The 19,822-nt window shown below is 39.3% G+C and overlaps 1 protein-coding gene across 1 annotated transcript in view; it reads right to left on the bottom strand.

The window, feature by feature from the left end:
• Positions 1 to 8,869: 8,869 nt before the first annotated feature.
• The window catches only part of rspo4 (R-spondin 4), a 51,993-nt gene continuing 41,040 nt past the window's right edge, over positions 8,870 to 19,822 (bottom strand). Inside the window, exon 5 of the mRNA XM_084745950.1 lies at positions 8,870 to 9,426. Coding sequence (XP_084602076.1) covers positions 9,293 to 9,426 — 134 coding nt within the window. The 3' untranslated portion in view covers positions 8,870 to 9,292. The remainder of the gene's footprint in view (positions 9,427 to 19,822) is intronic.

Genomic DNA, 19,822 nt, shown 5'->3' with positions numbered 1-19,822 from the left:
TGCTTTGATTCATAAAAGCAGAGAACAATCATGAGATTCATTAGTTTATAGATCATGTTAGGATTTCTTTTAAAAATTCAGACACAAAGTCACTTTGAGAGATCCCCCCCCCCCCCCCCCCCTCAAGACAGGAGTTTCAAAGTTAGGAGCTCTGTCAGGCCACCAGGGGGTGGTATGAGGCAGATGTGATTGTAATCCTGTCCTGGAAACACTGGGGGTGGAAGGATTGTGGGAGAAGAGAGGAGGAGAAGAGGTGAGGTTGTTTTTATTTCTGTCCTGGGGTTGCTTTTATCCGAGTCCCAAATAAAATTAACTCACTTGCAAATCGGTAAAACAGAGGCTAATCACAAATAGTTCAAAATGACTGCTGCAAAACGGTTGCAATCATGACCTGTAGCATCACGTCTTTTACTTTTTTTGTGGCCGTACTGTCCTCTCCTCACTCATGATTATCGTTCAGTGTGGGATTGTGTGTTCAGAGAGATGTTATCTGTGCGTCGTCAACCATCTGTCCAGCGAAAGGGAATCGTCTGTTTTTTAAAGAAACGAAGAACAGATAAAACAGGAGGAGGAGGGATACAAAGCGGTGTGAATCACTCGGGTTGAGTGCCTCGTCGTTGCTCTACGTCTCGTTTTTTTCCCTCAGATTAGTTTTAATAGAGGTTCATACTAAGAGTTTCTAAATATGTAAATCTATCGCTGTATATTGCTGTTTTTTTTTTTTTTAAGTGCACCATTTATTTCTTTCACCTTTTTGTTTTGTTTCTCCATCGGGAAAAAAAAAATACTTGACAAACGCGAGGGGTATTTGTGCATTGAGGTTAGTCCCAGTGTTTTCTGTATCAAACAGACTGTACTGTACATTAAATGGATGCAAGTTGCTGGTTTTATTCAGTCTTTTCAGAACAGGGTCTGTAATTTTAAGGGGGTAAATGTCAATATGTTTCTGTTTATGACGTTGGACTTCACTTTTGTTTTGTTTTCATACATGGAAACATTATTTTTGCACAATGTCTTTTTGTGAATGTTAACCTATCTTGTATTTCCTTTATGTGTGTGTGTGTGTGAGTGTGTGAGTGTGTGTGATAACGGGAGAGTGTGTCTTTGTGCATGCATGCGCACACGTTTTGTTGTGGAGCTGTGTTTCTTCTTCTGTCTCGTCCTTACAGGTCACATTTCTTGTTGGGGAAAAAAAACATAGTTGTTGCCTTGTCACAAGTTTGTGGCTACATATAATTTATTATACTTTTCTTTTTTGCTTTGCCAAACTCTCACCAAATATGACATTCTTTCTCTTTTAGTTTCATTAAGTATTATTCAAAGTAAAATGCCTTATTTAGCTAGTATTTTTTTGTATAGATGTTCTGTTACACCTCCATATAGGGACATGTTATCGTGCTTGTGTTCAGTTTGTCCTTGGCCTTGGTGATGTGCATTATCTTCAGAAGTCGACAGTAACGCAAAGGTACCGCTGTCCGAATCACTGCTTTAACTCCCGAAAGTCAATCAGTCGTCCCACAAAGCACAAATGGAGAGTTAACAAAAAAGTGACTGTTTTCTTACCAGTGCCTCTAAAATTACTGAAAACTGAACTCTTTGTTGGATTTCACCATTTGCAGATGATGCCATGCTTTTCGCTAAAGGGAAATTCTGACTTCTGTCCGTTACAACCATTAGTCATGCTAACATTTTACTCACCAACTGCTTCTGTAGCAAATTGGAAAACTCCAGCAAGATGTCGGTCGGAGTAAAGAGCGCAAACCTCCAATTGATTTTTTTTTTTTTAAAAATGCAATTTGTAACCGAAACTTTTCTTTTAGTCTGACCAAATACACAAAGTGGTCTATTTTAAACCCCTGTAACTGTTGGAACAGAATCATTTCTGGGTCAACTTTAACCGTCCCTCTAACAAACCAGCTCCTCACTCAGCTCTGAAACAAGATGAAATATTATGTTCGCATTCAAATGAGGACAATAAATAGAAATGAGCGCAGCAGTCTCAAACTCGGGAAGTATTTATTTGCATCTGTTTCAACGAACAAAAACGAACAGTCCCTGTTTCTGTATTGGAGTAGAAGACCAGAAGTGGGCGTGGTTAGTGGAAGTCACGTTAAATCTGGCAAGTGTTTTGTTTTCTAGCATAATATTGGTTGGCAGTGCAATTGTTGCGCCTACTTTAGGTCTGCCGAGGTCATCATGGAGCTGACTTTTATTAATAATAATGATTTGGGCTTCAGGTTTCGGCTCGTGAAAATCTCTAAGCAAATGTAGCAAGACAATAAGTGTCTCCAGGTTTCTGAATTTTGAAGATCTTTTTAAAAGGGCACTATTTTCATTCAGTTTCAGTTGTGTTTGACATTTGGAAAGCTGCAGGAGGTTAACGCTCATTCAAGCTCTACAGCTGAGTTGTCGAGTAAAATGTTACAGGAACAGGATGAAGTTTGTATCCCGGAATATCAGAGTTTCCCTTTAAGGATGGCCGTTCAATCTCACACCGTTCTCTTACTGTACGAGGCCTTCTGTTTGGTATCTAGCACATCTAGGATGATAATGCACACACACAGTATGTATCCAGCTCAAGTATTTGATTGTTCTTGTGTGTTTGTTGAGATTCCTGGAAGAAAAAAAAAAAAAAAGAACATCAGTAAATCAGAAGTGGATCATTTGTTCTGTACCACGGCTAAATCATCTGAAAGACAAACAGCCCATGTATGCACATCATTTCCTGTTCCAGGCTTGTTCTCGTGTAAAAACTTGAAACAAACTCGTAGGTGCAGTATGTGGCAGCAGTTGGAGGTCAGATGGCTCTGTATTGTCTGTTCATGTCACACCATGCCTTCTTTAACAGTGTTTTTCTTTTTTTTTTTTCCTTTTCATTGAAGTCCTTTTGGTTAACTTAAATGTTCTGCAGAACGGTCACCTCAAAATGTTGTAAACGTTTATCTCTTATCATAAATAATGTATTTATTGTATAGTTCTCGTCTTTACATCGTTGTCTCATGACTGATTGATGGCTGGTTTTGTTACTCTTGAACGTCTCCTGAAAGTCCAAAAGCATTTTGGTTCACATGGAAGTTTAACTTTCTGCTTTTCTTTGTAGCAATCGTCACCTGCTAATCTGCTTCTTTTTTTTTTTTTTTTTTAGATGTAATTACGTGGTAAAATTTCCCAGAATACCTCCTCTTTATTTTCTCAACATAGTTAAGGAGTGCTGACCTATATGTGCCATACAGTAATAATTCAATCTAAGCCCAGGATGCAGCCAAACAGCTGCGTCTCTTCAGTGTGCATTCATGTGCAAAACTAAACTTTATACTGCACACACTAACCTCCAGTTTTGTGTTCAGGTGATACTTCTGTGGAGAGAAGATGTGTCCAAATATAAAGCATAAAAAACATCAGGTGACCGGGTATAAAAACTGACAAAGTCAACACAGAGTGGAGGACTTTTACCCTGCAGGATGGTGTCTGTGTCCTGAATGAAGTTAAGGCTGCCTCCAACTAAAGATTTTCCCAGTCAGCAGGCGTAGGAATCCTTTGACACCTCACCATTTAATTCCGATTCCGATGATGCATTGATGCACCAAGATTGTAAGCTTTTAATTTTAGAGGGATTCAGAGGGAAACATCTTACTTTTCCTGATTTTCCTCTTTTTAAATAAGAAATATCAGATTGTTAGACACATGAATTCTGTTCATGTTGCAGAATCAGAAGACAGATGCTGTGGCCTGATATATTTTTTCTAAAACATTTCCTCTAGTCTTTAAAATAATGCCTGATAACTGCTTATTGCCATCTTGTCAGTGGTTATCGACCTGATTAGCTCAAATTAGCCAAACCACCACGTGCTGGTTCTACTGTTTGACTTGCACATGAGGGACCTGGTTTCAACATCTCTCTGTTCTTGATTACACTGGGGGCTGCTGGGTTTTGTCTCCTGAGGACTGGCCTTGATTTATTTGGGTGCATGTTCGGGCCTCCGAGTTGGGAAATACCTGCCCTGCTGAAGTGTCCTTAAGCAAGACACTCAATCCCTGTCGGCTGACTTGTAGCTGACCGTGACCTTTGACCTCACTGCAGAAGGAGGCCAGTTCCTGTTTGTATAATAGGATAAAGATGAAATCTTAAAATGTAAGAAAAGAAAAAAAAGGGGGGGGGGGGGAAATGGTAGCCAGGTTATGAGAGAGCTGGAAAAAATCCAAACACACTCCGAAGGTTCTGACGTATCACTGAAATGCTTAAAATCTCATGTTGTTCCGTTTAAAAAAAAAAATAATCTCAAAACCTATTCTGCCCTGTGAAAAAAGAATTTTGCAGTTTTCTGTCTTAGTTCATTTCCGGCTGGTTTCACAGACACTGAAATATATTTTTGGCAGAATTGGTGAATATGTGATAAGAACTACAGCTCCTGGATTTATTTCCCCTCCTCTTTGTCATATTTTATGTGCTTCAGAGATTTTTAAATTCCCACTGAGCTTATTTTTCATGAGTTAGCCTTTTAGCTTATTGCACCCGTTGGTTTTCAAGAGGCACGCTGAAGGGAAACTCATAATTTGATCACTGAACAGCAGCATGGTCTTTGCAACTGAGGATAATTACAGTCCATTAAAAAAACACATTTTTGACTGACTTCATGTCTGTGAAACCACCCAGCTCAATCTTACACACGTTAATAAATAATATTTGACTGTTCACAGCCCCTGTACTAGAGTCACTGAACCAAGTGCAAAGAAATCCACAGTGGTGTTCCTCTAAAAAGTGGAGAAAAGACAATAACTGGCTGCTCCTGAAGTCAGAAACCCGGTCATTATTGAGTAAGTTCTGTGGTGGGGTTTTTAATCTTTTTCCTTTCTTTTTGTTTCTTATTTGTAACTATAGCTCTCTGTATTCCCATGTGGACCAATCTCATGAGTCAAAACATGGTATGTGTGATCTTTTATTGTGCAATAAAAGATGACTTTCAACTTTCTCTTGACTTTGGTGAGTAATTCATTTCAGTAACTCTCCTCTGACTCAAACCGCTGCTGTAATTTCGTAATTTTGTGTGGAATTTCAGGTTTTTGTCTGCGCTGAGGACCCAGGAGTTTTCTGGCTGCCCTTTCAGTGCGTTTCTCTGCTTTCTGTGCAGTGCATGCTGGGAAAACTGCCACAGACCTGTAATGCTGAAAAGGACTGAACAGGTACACACAAGATGCAATGAAAACACTCTCTCACGACTTGCGAACACATGCTGCTTCAGATCTCGGAACGACGGGGAAAATGCAGTAGATGTTGGTGCAAACACGTTAGCAGGAAAATGCACTAAAACTAAAGTAAAAGTTCTCACTATTTAGACCCATTTCAGAATAATACTCATTAAAAGTGTTCGGTGATTCGGCTGGTCAAATGACATGTAGGTTCAGACTTTAGCCTGTGAAGATTCTCAGTCGTCCTGCTTTTATGTAACCTGGACATCTAAAAATGGTTACTTTTCAGATAAATTTAGCCATGTGTTATCATGAACGTTTAGGCATCTTTTGAGCTGAAACATCATAGCAGAAGCTGCAGATGGAGGGAAAAGGTGCAATCAAAAGAAAACTCTCTTCTCCTGTGAAGTGTGAACACTCAAGACTTAACTCATTTGGAATATGGTATAATACAGTGATGGGGAGATTCACCAACTTGCAGGGTGCACTGGCATAAAAGATCACAATCCGATCACCGTGATTATTACAAAAGCGTGAATCTGATACACTACACTGATACTGTTCCTCAGATGTGTTCATCTCGGCTGCATGCCATCAGTGAGGCCAATACATGCCGGGCAAGTTGCATTAAAAACTGACATGGCAGACGTTATTCGACTGAATCCCATTGTGTCAAACTTAAATACTCATCTGAAGTGGACATACAAGTTAAAATTTAGTATGTGAGGTGTGTGAGTTTATTAAGACGTCAAAAAGAAACGGCATAAATGAGGTGCTTACTTGCAGTGAGCTATAGAAACAAATATGTGGAGTAAAAATGACTCTCTGTACCATATTTAACTGCACAGCATCATCTTCTTTGCATCGCTCTGTATCAGATTAAATCTTGTGGACTGCTGGCAGTGCATCGAGATGTGTACTGCATCGACCTCAGTGATGGAAATTCACATCACTAGTATAGTATAATATTCAAATTCTTACAAAACAGCGTACATCTAACCTAGATGTCTACTAAAACTGAAAAATAATCAGAAAATAGTCTCAGTAGTTACTGCAGAAACAGTAACTTCCCTTATTATCCAGACAGAGGATAAAGAAACACTGTCAAGTTGTTAGTCGAGACCAAAAACACCAAATCAGTGAGCGTTCAGAAAAGACGGACACAAATCAGTAAGAGGAGAGAATATTTTACTTCTCTGCTGTCAAACCCACAATCTGAATGTCACATATACAGTCTGCAATGTTAGGAATTCAAGCATTTTTAAGAAGGCAGAACTCACACTTCTGTAAATAGTTGTACGTTTGCAGTCAGTAAAAATATGTAAATTTAACTGTGTAATAATGGTGCAGCATCAAAATATACATTTACTCAAACATACATTCATGTTGTGGAATAAAATCCCTTTTAGTCAGAAATATTGATAAATATACAATTAACAGAAGCTAGCCAATGACAGAAAGGAGATACCCACATCTTCAGTCACGCTCCAACTCAGCTTTATTTGTGCAATATTAGATCAGACAGGCAGTAAATAAGGCTGCTTAATTACTGATTGTAATATTTCATTGTCTCAGACGTCCCTTTATGCATACAGCACATTTATACTGAAAATGTGTCAATTAAATACTTAAAATGTGATTTAAAGGCAAAGTCTCTATATACATTTCTTTTCAAAATAAAAGACACAACCATCAGGAAAAAGCTGACTTTAATGAGATGATTCAAATGCCAGAAGGTAAAAGAAAATATTTTGTGAAATGAGGAAATCGGGTATTTAATTGATAATTTTATTTTCTTGATTTTTTGTCGAAGTCAACTTTTCTGCAGTGGCCTTTCTGACAGGAAACAGCAGGTAACATTTCACCAAAATGGCACAATCAGACACCGTTCACTGGCCTATCATCATCCTTAATTTAATCTTTTTTTATATATATACTGTAAATCACATTATTTTGCACAACTTTATAGTTATCAGCATACCACAACACACAGTTCATGACTGAAGCACACAGAAATCTTTGAGAGGCAGAACTTACTGAGAAGTTTTACTAAATGAGCAGAGAAACTGCCTGGGGTTTGGTGAATTAAAGGTTTCATGTGGAGCAGTGTTTTTATTTTGTTTTTCTCACATTGTGCACCAGAGGTGGTCTCACACTGATCCACTGATCAATAGGTCGCAGTGACGTGTCAAGAAACGCATTAATGCACCAACAAAGGTGGTGAAGAAGAAGGAAGCGAGCCAGTAAACACGGATGTAAACAATGAAAGTTTTATGAAAAAAATAGCTTAGTAAAGGCTTTAAGAGAAATGAAATGCTCTCCACATATTTGTCAGATCTTAAAGGGCAATTAACCCCAAAATAAAAAGAACATATTTGTCCTCTGGCCTCTAGTGTTATTTATCCATCTACACCGTTTTGTTGTGAGTTGCAGTCACTAGTCTTGTGGTGCTCAAAGCACCAAAAAACACTTTTTAAAAATTCAAAACCAGTGTCTCTTCCAGAAATCATAAATTGGTTATTTAAGGTAATTCACAGACCTTGTTGTGAGCAGTTTGATTTAGGAACAAGGGGAAAAACACTGTTGAGTATTTCTTATTTTGAGGTGAACTGTCCCTTTAAGGATCTACACAATGTGGTGAGAAGCACTGAATGTAAACTGAAACTTTGTTGACAAAATAAGACTCTCAGGTTGTCCCTGTAGCTCACCTGGTCCTTGTATCACTGCGAGTCCTTCCCATCGCAGCAGCTCCGGTTCATCCCGTCTCTCTCCCTCGCCTCTCCTGTCTCTCTCTGCTGTTCGATTGTGGGATTTTGGGGACTAGATGGAAAATTTCTTGGTATCAAAACTTGTTTTAAATTTCTTGATTAAAGCTACAACAATGAGTTTTTAACTGGGTATGAAAAAGTCTCAATATATTACTGATGCCTCCATATGACCTACAAAAAAAAGTTAGCCAGTTGAAAAGAAGTACAGCAACATTTTTATTTAAAATAATTTTAATTTTGACATTATAGTTTCTGGTTATTACGGTGGAAACACTACTGTTGTTGTCCAGAGGCCTCCACAATCACCAAAATATGAAAGTTGTAGTAACTTTAAATGTAAACCAGACTGGAGAGCAGATATTGTCCTGATGGCCCATTATACCGACAGCTACATCCTACTGTTCTGAAGGTCCGTTGTCCCAGAAAATAGACACTTTTGGTACATTTTGATGCGCAAATGCCATGCGACCTTAGCATCATTATTGTGGTAATCGGTTCAGCTTCCGTGTCCTCCTTGCATGTCTGTAATCAGAGCTCAAATTAATGCAGAATTTTTGCAGAATGAGTAAGTGTTTGTTTAGGAGTCGTAATAAATCATTAATAGTCTTCTAGAAGGCAGTGTGTGTTGATAACCGTTAAATTGAGCAAAATGTCAGTGGAGTTTGGCAGGCAGTGAGACAGGCAGCCACTTTACTCATCGTCCAGGGCGTGTAGTTTCAGAGCAGTGGGCTTTTTTTTTTTGTCTGGATAATGGGCTTAGCTTTATGTTGACAGACAATTAACAGTTATAAACAGCTGATCAGCTTACAGTTTTTTTCAGACTATTCTGGCCATCAGAACATTGGCAAAAAAACTTTTCAACGCTAAGGTGGACCAAATTATTCTTATTCTAGACGGATTCCGGATTTACCTACAAAGAGGGACCTTTTTTTATTGCAACATTTCTTGGGTGGGGAACTTTGACTCAGTGGTCACATGAGTCACAATTCAAGAATTTCTTAGTCATAAAATCTACTTAATTGTTCATTTTGAGTTTCCAGTAAACAAAATTCGGCCAGGCGTCCTGGTAGATCACCTTTGTGGGATGTCAGTCCCGCTCTCTCTCTCTGGTCTCTCCTCAGCCGCCTCTGTCAAATAAAGCCAAAAAGCCTGGGAAAAAAAAGATTCTGTTGAATGGCGCTGAGTTTTAATAAAGGTTCAGTTTGTACAGGCGGATTAGAAACACAATAAACAATGATTTGGTCTCTGATTTCAAAGCTCCTGCTGATGTCAGCTGACTGATATTCCAACGTAGTGCCGTGGCGAGTTGTGCGTCTCAGGGTGCGTCCGCTTCGTCCTCAGAGGTCCCCGTGCTCTCCGGTGGCGTCTGTTGTTGCGTTGGCCGAGTTGCCGTCGTTGTCGTTGGTGAGCAGCCGTTGTCGTTTTCTCTCCCTCTTCCTTCCAAGTCCTCCTTTTTTATTCTTTCTTCTTTCTGTCGGACAAAAAGCAAAGTGAAAACGGTAAATTGTACAGATATTTTTGTTTCAGTTTATTTTGCTGGGTTTTGCTCATCGCACATCTGTGTTTGGTTACAGTTGTGTAGCTGCATACCTCGTACTATCATTTATAAACAACCTCACCTCATGTGCACATGTAGTTTAAGCACCGTAATGCTGCTGTCGCCTTCATTTTGTATCATTTCCATATGAATGAATCTGACTGTCTGAGACACTTTGATCCATCACTGGATTTGTTTTGTTTCCTCTCTCAGTAAACTTTGTAAATCACTGCATCCCTGAGTACACAAGAAAATATAGTCACTGAAAGTTTGAGAGAACAGTAAAATAACAGTAGTGTGTTGTGACAGAAATCCTAAAAAAACCAGATTTAGTTTATTGACAAGCTGCAAATCACTAAATCTGTCCTTACTGGCTGACAAGGCTCTTTAGATTTAAAGTTTGGTGAAGTCTTTGTGGAAACAAAGATGCTTAGTTGTAACACCGGCCGTGGTTTATACTGGAAGTCACATTCAGGCAAATGTATTTTCTTACTTTATATTCATTGGAAATGTAGTCATTTCACAATCAAAGCAACAAGTTGATTTAATATTGACATATTTCACAATTAATATTTCCACATCATCATACTGTACTGTTGGTCCATCTCTCTCTCTTTTTTAAAGATAATAAAGTTTTATCAAGTGAACCCCACCACCACCTTCCCTTTAACTGGGGAACATTGAGTAATAAGAAACTTAAAAGACAATGTTTTATGAATCAAAAGATTCTGTAATTGTGATTCTGAAATAAAACCCACTTATACTAAAGGTATAAAAAATATCCTTTAGTTTAAGAGAATAATCTTAAATTTCAATGATGATGCATTTGTGTTTCTTGATGTGTTAATCTTACTGCAGTTCACAAAACTAGTCTATTATATACATTACTATTATAATAACAGTAAAATTAAGTACTTATGTAAAAATTTGCTCAGCTTAAAGTAAAAAGTTTTGGTGCCTAAATGTATCCAAGTATTTTTGGAACCTAAACCTAACGACATATTTTAATTCCTAAACCTAACCAAGTGTTTTTGGTTCCTAAACGTATCCAAGTAGTTTAGTGCCTAAACCTTACCAAACTGTGACTGTCTCACATTAACCACATATTTAATATTGTTACTGTGATGTCAAAGGTCACCTGACTGTTGTTACCATGATGATGACTGTCACCTGACAAAGGTCACCTGACTTCGTTCTTTCCTGCCCGTCCAAATACACTAAAATAGTAAGGGCAAATAACAACAGTTAGTGTGTATTTTCAGAACAACAGGCCTTTGGAACAATGGGCTTTTGTTTTCAGGATAATCAGTCCGGAGGGACTTTTTTTTGGACTATTGAGATTTCAGAATAGTGACTCATTGGCACAATGGGTAGTCCGGGCTCCCTGCCATCATGGCAGAAGAATCTATAACATTCCTGGTTTTGGGGGGGATTACAGTTTGGATGTTGAATTTCAGTGTACTTTTTTTCCATGCTTAGTTTTGGAGAGAATTTCTGTTGTGAAAACTCTGAAAACCAGAATGAAAAGACATTCGTTAGGTGACCAGGGTTTGTCACACCGTGCTACACCAGATAAGTGTTCACCTGCAGGACCAAAAATCTTATAAAAGTGTCTTGAATCGTTCTTACAGAAAAGTGTAAGCTTCAAGGACCAGAGGTTATCAGATCTCTCCTCTGAGAATTCAAACAGCTGGTCTCTGCTTTACGCTTCAGAATACAAGGTTACATGTTTGCCACATCACACATAACAAAAAGAAGAAAGAGCTGCCAAACCGACATTTCAGTTCCTCTGACTCACACCATCAACTGTCCACGTTTCATCGAAAGATTGTGAAAAATGTGAAAAACTGCAGAAACGCTAACGGTGGCTGAATGCTTCATTCACGCGCTACAAATGTTGTTCAGGTGTTTCAGGCCTCAGATTTGGATCCAGGATAATTACTGTGAAATATTATGTGGACTGATGTGTTGGACTCAGCCGGTTGATGGTCTGTGGAGCGTCCAGATCAGTCAGTAAAATATTCTCGTGATGTATCGCTCCTGTGAGAGGGGAATTTTGGCCACAAGTATACAGAAACAGAAAAAGGCTTTTCAAAGTATCCTCAACAGAGATCTGATGTGTTCCCTGTTGAACACACAGATACATCAGATTTTATGTCGAGGACTTAAGATCAAACCTTTAGAGGGTTTGAACTCAATGAATAAATGTTTTGATATTTCACAATACATCATGACATATCTGGTCAAACCTTATCCATATATCTCGTATAGCTGTCCCATGCTGTTAAAGCAGGGTTTAGCCCGGATAGAAAATGTGGTTTTAATGTTCAGCTACAGAGAAGAGAGCTTCAGTATTTTTGGCTTCGGTTTAAAAGTGGAATAATTTTCTGTAATATACAGCACTGAGGTTGATTTAGAGGTTGGTTGGACATCAGAAAGTAAAAACAAATGCAGGCAGAAAGGAAGGAAGGAAAGAAAGAAGTAAAGAAGCCAACCTGAAACTCAGTAACCCACCAGCGTGCCGACTGAACGTTTGTACCAAAATAGTCCTGTAATTAAAGAAACTCTGCTGTGATTTGATGGCATTTACAGGTGCCAAATTCAAATATTGGAACTGGCTAAGAACTGGAAAGAAGTGGATTGGTGCATCTTTTGTAAGAATAGTTAAGTGATCTTACTCGGGTGACTGTGGTAACAATAATAAACAACAACAATAACAAACAACATAATAACAAATAAAGTTTGGTTAAGTTTAGGCAACAAAACTCCTTATTAAAATACCTGGTTATGAAAAAATCATGTTTTGGCTCAAAATAAGTACGTTGATTACATCAGATAAGTTGCATATGCAAGTTTGAAGCAATGGACCTATGAAGCAATGCTTTTGTTTGTTTTTGGGATAATGGGCTGTCAGACAAACGGGCTTTCGGTCCAGTGGGACATTATTTAGACTGGTGGGGTTTCTGAAAACATTACCCATCGGAACAACTGCATGGCACCGAAAAAAAAAAAAAAATGGAATTCTCAAATGATTCCTGAAGAATTGTGTTTTCTTTTTCTCTTTTGGCTCTCTTTGCTTCAGCTTTCTTTCCCTCCCATGATATCCAAACTTCAACAGAGATAAAGAAAATACAGATGGTCCTTTTAGTGTGTCGCTCACATTAGCTCACGTCCGTCAGCGAGATCCACTGGTTGCCTTCGGGCAGCTCCACAGCAGAGTGGTGGTGTTGTAACTGCCCTGCTCAAAGGCATATCTCTTGCATTTTGGGGGCCACAACCCACAAACCAACACAAAAGTCTCTGACAGCAACAACAACAACAACGAAAAAAAACAAAAAACAGACATTTTGGTTCGCGTCCAGCTGCTCGCATGACATCGTAGCCGCTGGTGTAGCAGTGAAAACTCAGTTCCACGCTGGAGGTCGGTCACAGATTGCTTCTCACACATCGCTTTGAATAATATTTTGTTGTTTATCTCTCATGTCAGAGGCCAAAGTGATGAGACGAGGACTCGGTTCTGTGTGTTTACATCAGATCTTCTCTCTTCTCCCCCTCAGTTATAGGAAGGCTGTGGTGCCACGCCATAATGCCCCGCTGTCATCTGCCCTTCATTAGTAATGAGAGCCCGTCTTCAGAGATTGGGTTTTTTTTTTTTTTTTTTTGAATCCCCTCCTGTCTCCTCTCCTCATCCTCTTCCTTAAATCTCTTCCTCTACTTTTCCAACTCTTGTCTTGATGCACTCCTCCTCTCCTCTTCTTCTCTGCCATCCCTTCATTCCTTTAATCTGTCCTTCATTAGTAATGCTGTCACAATGGCTTTGATTTTGGATGCTGCGCTGATGATGGTGAATTAAGACAGGCTGTCCTGAAATGCCTCTCGACTTTCTTTCAGTGCCCGTACATTTCCCATATTTATCTCTGAACTTGTATACGTGAGCTTAACTGTACATATTATCACATGCATTGATATATGCAGGTCATACTTGTTGATCTAACTAACTAACTATATATATATATATATATATATATGTATGTATATACATATGTGGGTCTCTGGTTGCATGCACCCAGCATGCACTCTGACGTGAGTGAATCTCCATTTACCACACTGCGGTGTAGCAGGTGTCTCAGGATTGACCAGAGGGGACAGAAAGTTGGAAATTTTAACTTCACGCTGTGGAAAACTATCACTGGAGGATGTTACTATTGTAGTTTTTAGGATTCCTCCAAGATTTCATGTGTAAACAAAAGAAGTGCAGCAAAAAGTCACAAATTTATGGTGAAGGTTAGTAGGCTGCGTATTTACACAGTGTTCGCTAAAGAATAAGCCACTTGATTTGCTTGTAAACATCGACACGCGCACAGCGACGAGAGTTATGTGGCCGATGAAAAGTGTCCTTGCACTTTGTAGGCTTGCTATCCGTAGCATGGCGTCATTGTTGACTGAAATGCTAATGTTTTGTCGGTACAAAATCAAAGAACAAGACAACTTTCTTACTCAATAACCAAGAAGCAGTGGTGGATGAAGCAAAAGTGCCCCTATGGGAGGTAAAACATGCTAAATGCTCCCTAGATTGACCTAGTGTCCAAAGCAACGTGATATATTGCCCTCCTGGGTTCCCTTCCAGTGGGCAAAACATGATAAAGTCCCCTCCAGAGTGCCCCAATATCCAAGACAAATTATAAAATGCCCTCTAGGATGCCCTGCCAGTGGACAAAACAGGATAAAGTAGCCTTCCAGTGGACTAAACGTGATGGCGTGCCATGGTGCCCTTTTTATCTTTTTCGCCCCTGACAGCCTGTGTCCGCCACTGTTGAGAAGTGACATAATAACATTTCAGTCTGATGATCCAGCTAATTTCCTGCCACCTCGACGCTCCTGTTGCTTTTAGCCCGTCTTAATCTGCTGGCCTCTTGCTGGCACCGAAAACAGGGACCACATCTCCTCTGTGCTTGGCCTCTCCTCACTGGCCTCCTGTGCACAGAACTGATTTTAGGGTCTTACTGGATATTTTTAAGGCTCTTCGGGGGCTACCCGCTTCATATATCTCAGATCTTTTAACCCTTTTTAGTCTCCTGGTGTCTGACCTGGTGTGGTTCATTTTTTAAGTCTCCTGTAGGCTGAAAGAGGAAATCATCAAAGCCTCACACTGATAGAATAAATTCATTTAAGCATTGTTCACTGAAGACGAGCTTTTTTTTTGCAGTTTCTGAAGTTGATATTTTAGACATAGCCTGTATTTTTTTTTTTATTATAGAATAACACTTTTATGTTTTGATATATCGATATAGAATTCTAGTCAGCTAAGCTAAAATAAATAAAGATAACTATTATAGCATAAAAGGTTACAACAGATTTAGGCTGCATTAAGAGGAAACTTTGTTTTTAATTTGTATTTTTGGAATAAAGTTTGACTGTCAGGAATAAACTTGAGAATAAAGTTGAATTTTCAGTATTAATGCCAGATATAAGAACTTTGCTAATACTGAAAATTTGATTTTACATTTCAACTTTAATCAGGACTTTTTATTTAACATTTTGACTTTATTCTCAGAATACAAAATTTAAAACATCTTCCTTCTCTCTGTTTGTTCTCCCATGTTCCTGAGTTGAACACTCTTTAGTAATAAACAGTACATTATTTTGGGGATCATATAATGATTTCAGTATGTGAGTGAGGGAGTGATTGATTGATTACTGTCTGCTGCTAATCTTGAAAACTATTTTACCAATCAGCATATTTCTTTTATTTTTTGTGACTGTATGCTGAAGGATCTCTGAGATTCTGAATAAAAAAAAAAAAGAAAGAAAGAAACTTGAAAAAACTTTTTATAACTCTTCTGCCTTCATCTTTATATGACCAGGGGCATCGTGTTTTCAGGTCGTCATGTTCTTGTGAACGCAATATCTCAAAAACACCTTGAGGGAATTTATTCAAACTTGGCAGAAACGACCACTTGGACTCAAAGATGAACCAATTAGATTATGATGGTCAAAGATCACTGTGACCTCACTGAACGCCAAATATCTGACAGGGTAAAATGTTGAGGTGATGACATTCTATATCCAAATAGTCAAAGATCCACTTCACTATGACATCATAATGTTCAGTTCTCTATCTGCGTTTGTCAGTGGAAATTATTCACACACGGCAACTTCCTGTTTGCCAAATACAGATCTGTATAGTGGTAAGTTCCATATTAAATTCCTTCAGTCTTCACTACATCATGAGTGTGGACAAACATGGATGTAAATTATAACTGAGGTAGTAATTCTGTTTTTTGACTGCTTTGTTTTGCAAGACCACTGACAGCTGACTTCTCACTCTTCTTAAAGGGATAGCTCACCTAAAAATGAAAATGCAGTCATTGTCTACTCACTCTCATGTCGATTGAGGGTCGGGTTTATTTTGTTAGTCTGCAAAACGCTGCTGGAGCTTCACAGGAAAACGGTGTTGCAGGATGTCGCAGACCACCAAGTGGATGGTGACCACTGGAAAAAAAAAAGCCTCCATACAGCTCGTCTGGTGTAAAGACCTGACACGCCACTTGCACACTGTCACACCACACACCCAGTTCAGACAGTGTGCATGTACAAATGAATGTAGCTCCAAGCTAAGGATCTATAGTGAAGATTCAGACTAAAAACATGGTTTCTTGGTCAGCTTGTCATTCTGGGGCTTTAGGAGACCTGGATTACACCTTATGAGCAGTATGGAGGCATTTTATGTCTTTATTCTGTTGTTTTTTCATGTTTGAAAACTGGTCACCATTCACTTCCATTGATCAGGAGTTTTCCTGTGAATGTGCTTGTTTCAGCTAGAGACAACATATGTGGAGGTGATATTAATGTTGGTGCAATTCTATAAATCTCTGCTGGTTGCATCTGGCAGTAATGGGCTGCATTGCAGTAGGTGCATCACCATCTGTTGCCTGGCGGGGATCTGCACTTAGCTCTTCGAGGTGAGAGGAAAAGTCTTGCAAACTAATAATATTGTTTTAGGTTAAGTTGTTCAAAACTGCAGTGAAGTACAGTATAGATATAATCGTGTCCAACCTCTGATGCGTGAATCATGAATACATGATTCATGGCTTCATACCCAAATACACACTGACCGCACATGTGAGACCAAGCAAACCTGTTGCAAATCACAAGTGTACTAATGGAAACAAGATCTTTACATGCAACAATGCTCACCTCTTAACTTCACCTCTTCTCTCTCTCTCTCTCTCTCTCTCTCTCTCTCTCTCTCTCTCTCTCACACACACACATACACACAAAGACAGTGAACCAGATGGGTTGTAGCTGGTATGTCATGAGAGTGAACCATCCCTCAGCCATCTTAACCAAATCAAGCACTGCGCTGGAAAACTGCCCTGCTCATCACATAACAACCTAACCACAGGCAGACTACAGACACACAAACACACGCATAAATGTATACTCGCTCATCATCATGCATGTACACACACAGACATGCAAATACTGTCCCTGTGAATTCCATTTATTCTCTAAAACCATAACAGTAAATGAACGACCACATCACAGACTCTTCAGTGGATACACTCGGTTTCTGGAAGATTGTCCTGATGGTCAACTTTCCTGTCAGACGCTGAAAACAGACGCCAACCCCGTACATGTGTTTCCATGTATTCTGCTGACCCGGGTGCGCCAACGCCAAAACCTTTAGCATGTTTCAGACTGTGCGAACATTTTCTTTGAATGTCTCAGCTTTAAAACTGAATAGTAAAATTCCAATTTGTGGTCTGGTTTGATTGTCTTTTGTAATGAATGGAATTTCCTGAGAGAAATAGAACAATGTATTTGTCAGTGAAGATATCATGAGAACCGAGTGACTTTACAGGAAGCCACAGGTCGCTGCTGCAGAAGTGAGATGTTAAAGTTTCCATGAGGTCACAATCGATATTTTAAGTGTTTATCACGTCTCGCTCTATACGTCAGCTGTACGTCAGTATGTTACCTGACAATGACAAAAAAAATAATTTCTTGGTATTCTTAATGGTATTTTAGAGTTTGTCATTTCCTAGAAAATGATAAAAAATGGTGATGACTCATCTTCCTCTCAGGGAATAAACTAGTTTTGCATCCAGTGAAAGGTTCATTCCTTTTCGTTCTTGTTTCTGGGGGTCTGACCGCACAAAAACACAACTTTCTAACTTTATTCACCCATTTGTATGAAACTGGATTTTGTTTTTTATGGAGAAAAATCGCGCCAGAAGTTCTTCCGTAATCCTGCTGACAACCAACAAACAAACCAAACCGAAAAAGCCACATCTGTGTTCGGTAGTCAGGGAACCCGTGCATGTAGGACATTGGACATTATTCCAGCAAGACGCATTGATTTTCAGATTTTTATATTGTCGTCACTAGAAAAGCAGCAGCATCAGAGACGAAAACAAACTGGTTAGAACTCACAAGTGGCTATTTTTCAACTGTAAAATATCATGCAAAACGATGACAACAACAAATTATCATCATTTAAATATGAAGACTTGCAGACTGTCAAGTTGCAAACATAACTCTGTTTAATATATTGTATTCTGCATGGCTCAATACCATCAGTGAGAAAATAGGTGTTTTCGTGATATGAATGATTGACATTTTAAATCAAAATAATGTCAGATTAAGATGTGGCCACGTCTCAGAGGGCTAAATTTGACTAGACAAGGACTAAAAGCAAAAGGATTTTTCAGAAATGCCAGTTTTATCCTCTTGACTCTGTTCTGACTCCTTGCACAACACTCCACACTCAGAACCACATGTTGCGGCGGAAAAAAAAAAGCACCGTACATCAGCATAACGGATGATAAATCCGCATGAAGATATAAGCATCATGGAGCCATGTGGGCCAACACACACATCTCCTGGGAACAGTCAAACCAGCCATGGGGTCACACACGAACATGCACCCTCACATGTACATGAGGAAACACACGGACCTGCAGAGCGGCTCAAAGACTACATAAATAACTTTTGCACTTTTGAATCCACATTGGAAATATCTACATTGGACCTGGTGGAAAAACATTTGTCAGTGTCCAACAGTAGTGGTTTGTACTGGGCAGACTCCAGCAGCCAACAGTAGCAGACTGGTTATACTGGGTGACTTGAATGAATGTGAAGCAGGGTGGTGTTGAAAAGGAGCATCTGTATTAAATCAGTTTCTGCTGAATAAAACAAACAGAGCTGCATTTGGATAAACCAGGGTAGAAAATTAAAGCACCAGCGTGCGAAGGATTTAGTGGCATCTAGTGGTAAGGATTGCAACCAGCATGGTCGCTATTAAACTTGCAAAAATGCAAAAGGCCGTATCCAGGGGAGGGGTTGCAGATGACCAGGGGAGAAATATAGAGCGAAACAAAGTTGAATGAATAGGATTTATGTAGGAAAATACGCAACAAGAGTTCGCTCAGGCTCGACACAGACCTGCAAAACAGACTGCTCGTGTGGCTCCCGGTGGGGCAAATATATGAACAGTCGAACACCAGTTTTGCCATTGATTATCAGGGCTACGATCTAATCTTCTAAGCATTCGGTACAGCCCAAGTGCTGTGTTTGATCAATATCTCACCCTCACATCTCCTCCGCTCCTCTGTGAAATATCACAGCAGAGGAGTGGGTGGTCCGATCTATAGACATGGTGGCAGAAACGAGAGCTGATGTGGCTCTGTTATGGGTTTAGTATGGGACAAGCCTACAGCTGGGGCGTATGGTTTAAATAATTGTTATGATATAAAAAAAAATTAAGTTTGGCCTCATGTAATGGATTGGATTGGTTTGATTGTTTAAATGTGATTCTGCTTTGTTGCCATATGTTAATATGTCAACACTGAAAAACATCCTTATTAAGCACACCTTTCTCAGAATCAGTCATTTGGACAGTGGAAATTTGTAACATGATAAGATTATATCCGCTGAAAGTCGAGCACCTATAGATTTCATGAAGTCAGATGTCAATTCAATTATCGGAGGAGAGAAGGGAGACAAGAGGCAAGAAGAATCTGTACCAAAGTACTTGTTTTCTTTTGACCTATTTTTGAAAATGTTTCCATATAAAAACCTGTTGAATTACATGGATTGCACAGCCATTTTCAACTTCTCACCAAGTTCTCATCAAATGGCTAGCAGAGCGCTGACTGCTTACATGTTCCCTGTAAAACAGTCAGCTAGAGAGGGACTTGTTGAAGACATTACTCGGTGTTTACTGCAATCGTGCTGTGCGTTAATAGCTCATCACTTACTGCTTTTATCTCAGTTAGCAGTGAAGCCTGGGGTGCTGGGAGCCAAACCCAGCAAGAAAACCACCTTG

The sequence above is a fragment of the Lutjanus erythropterus genome, chromosome 2 (genome assembly GCF_056507025.1).
Source record: "Lutjanus erythropterus isolate fLutEry1 chromosome 2, fLutEry1.hap2, whole genome shotgun sequence".
NCBI lineage: Eukaryota > Metazoa > Chordata > Actinopteri > Lutjaniformes > Lutjanidae > Lutjanus > Lutjanus erythropterus.
This window is presented reverse-complemented; position numbering and strand designations above follow the sequence as displayed.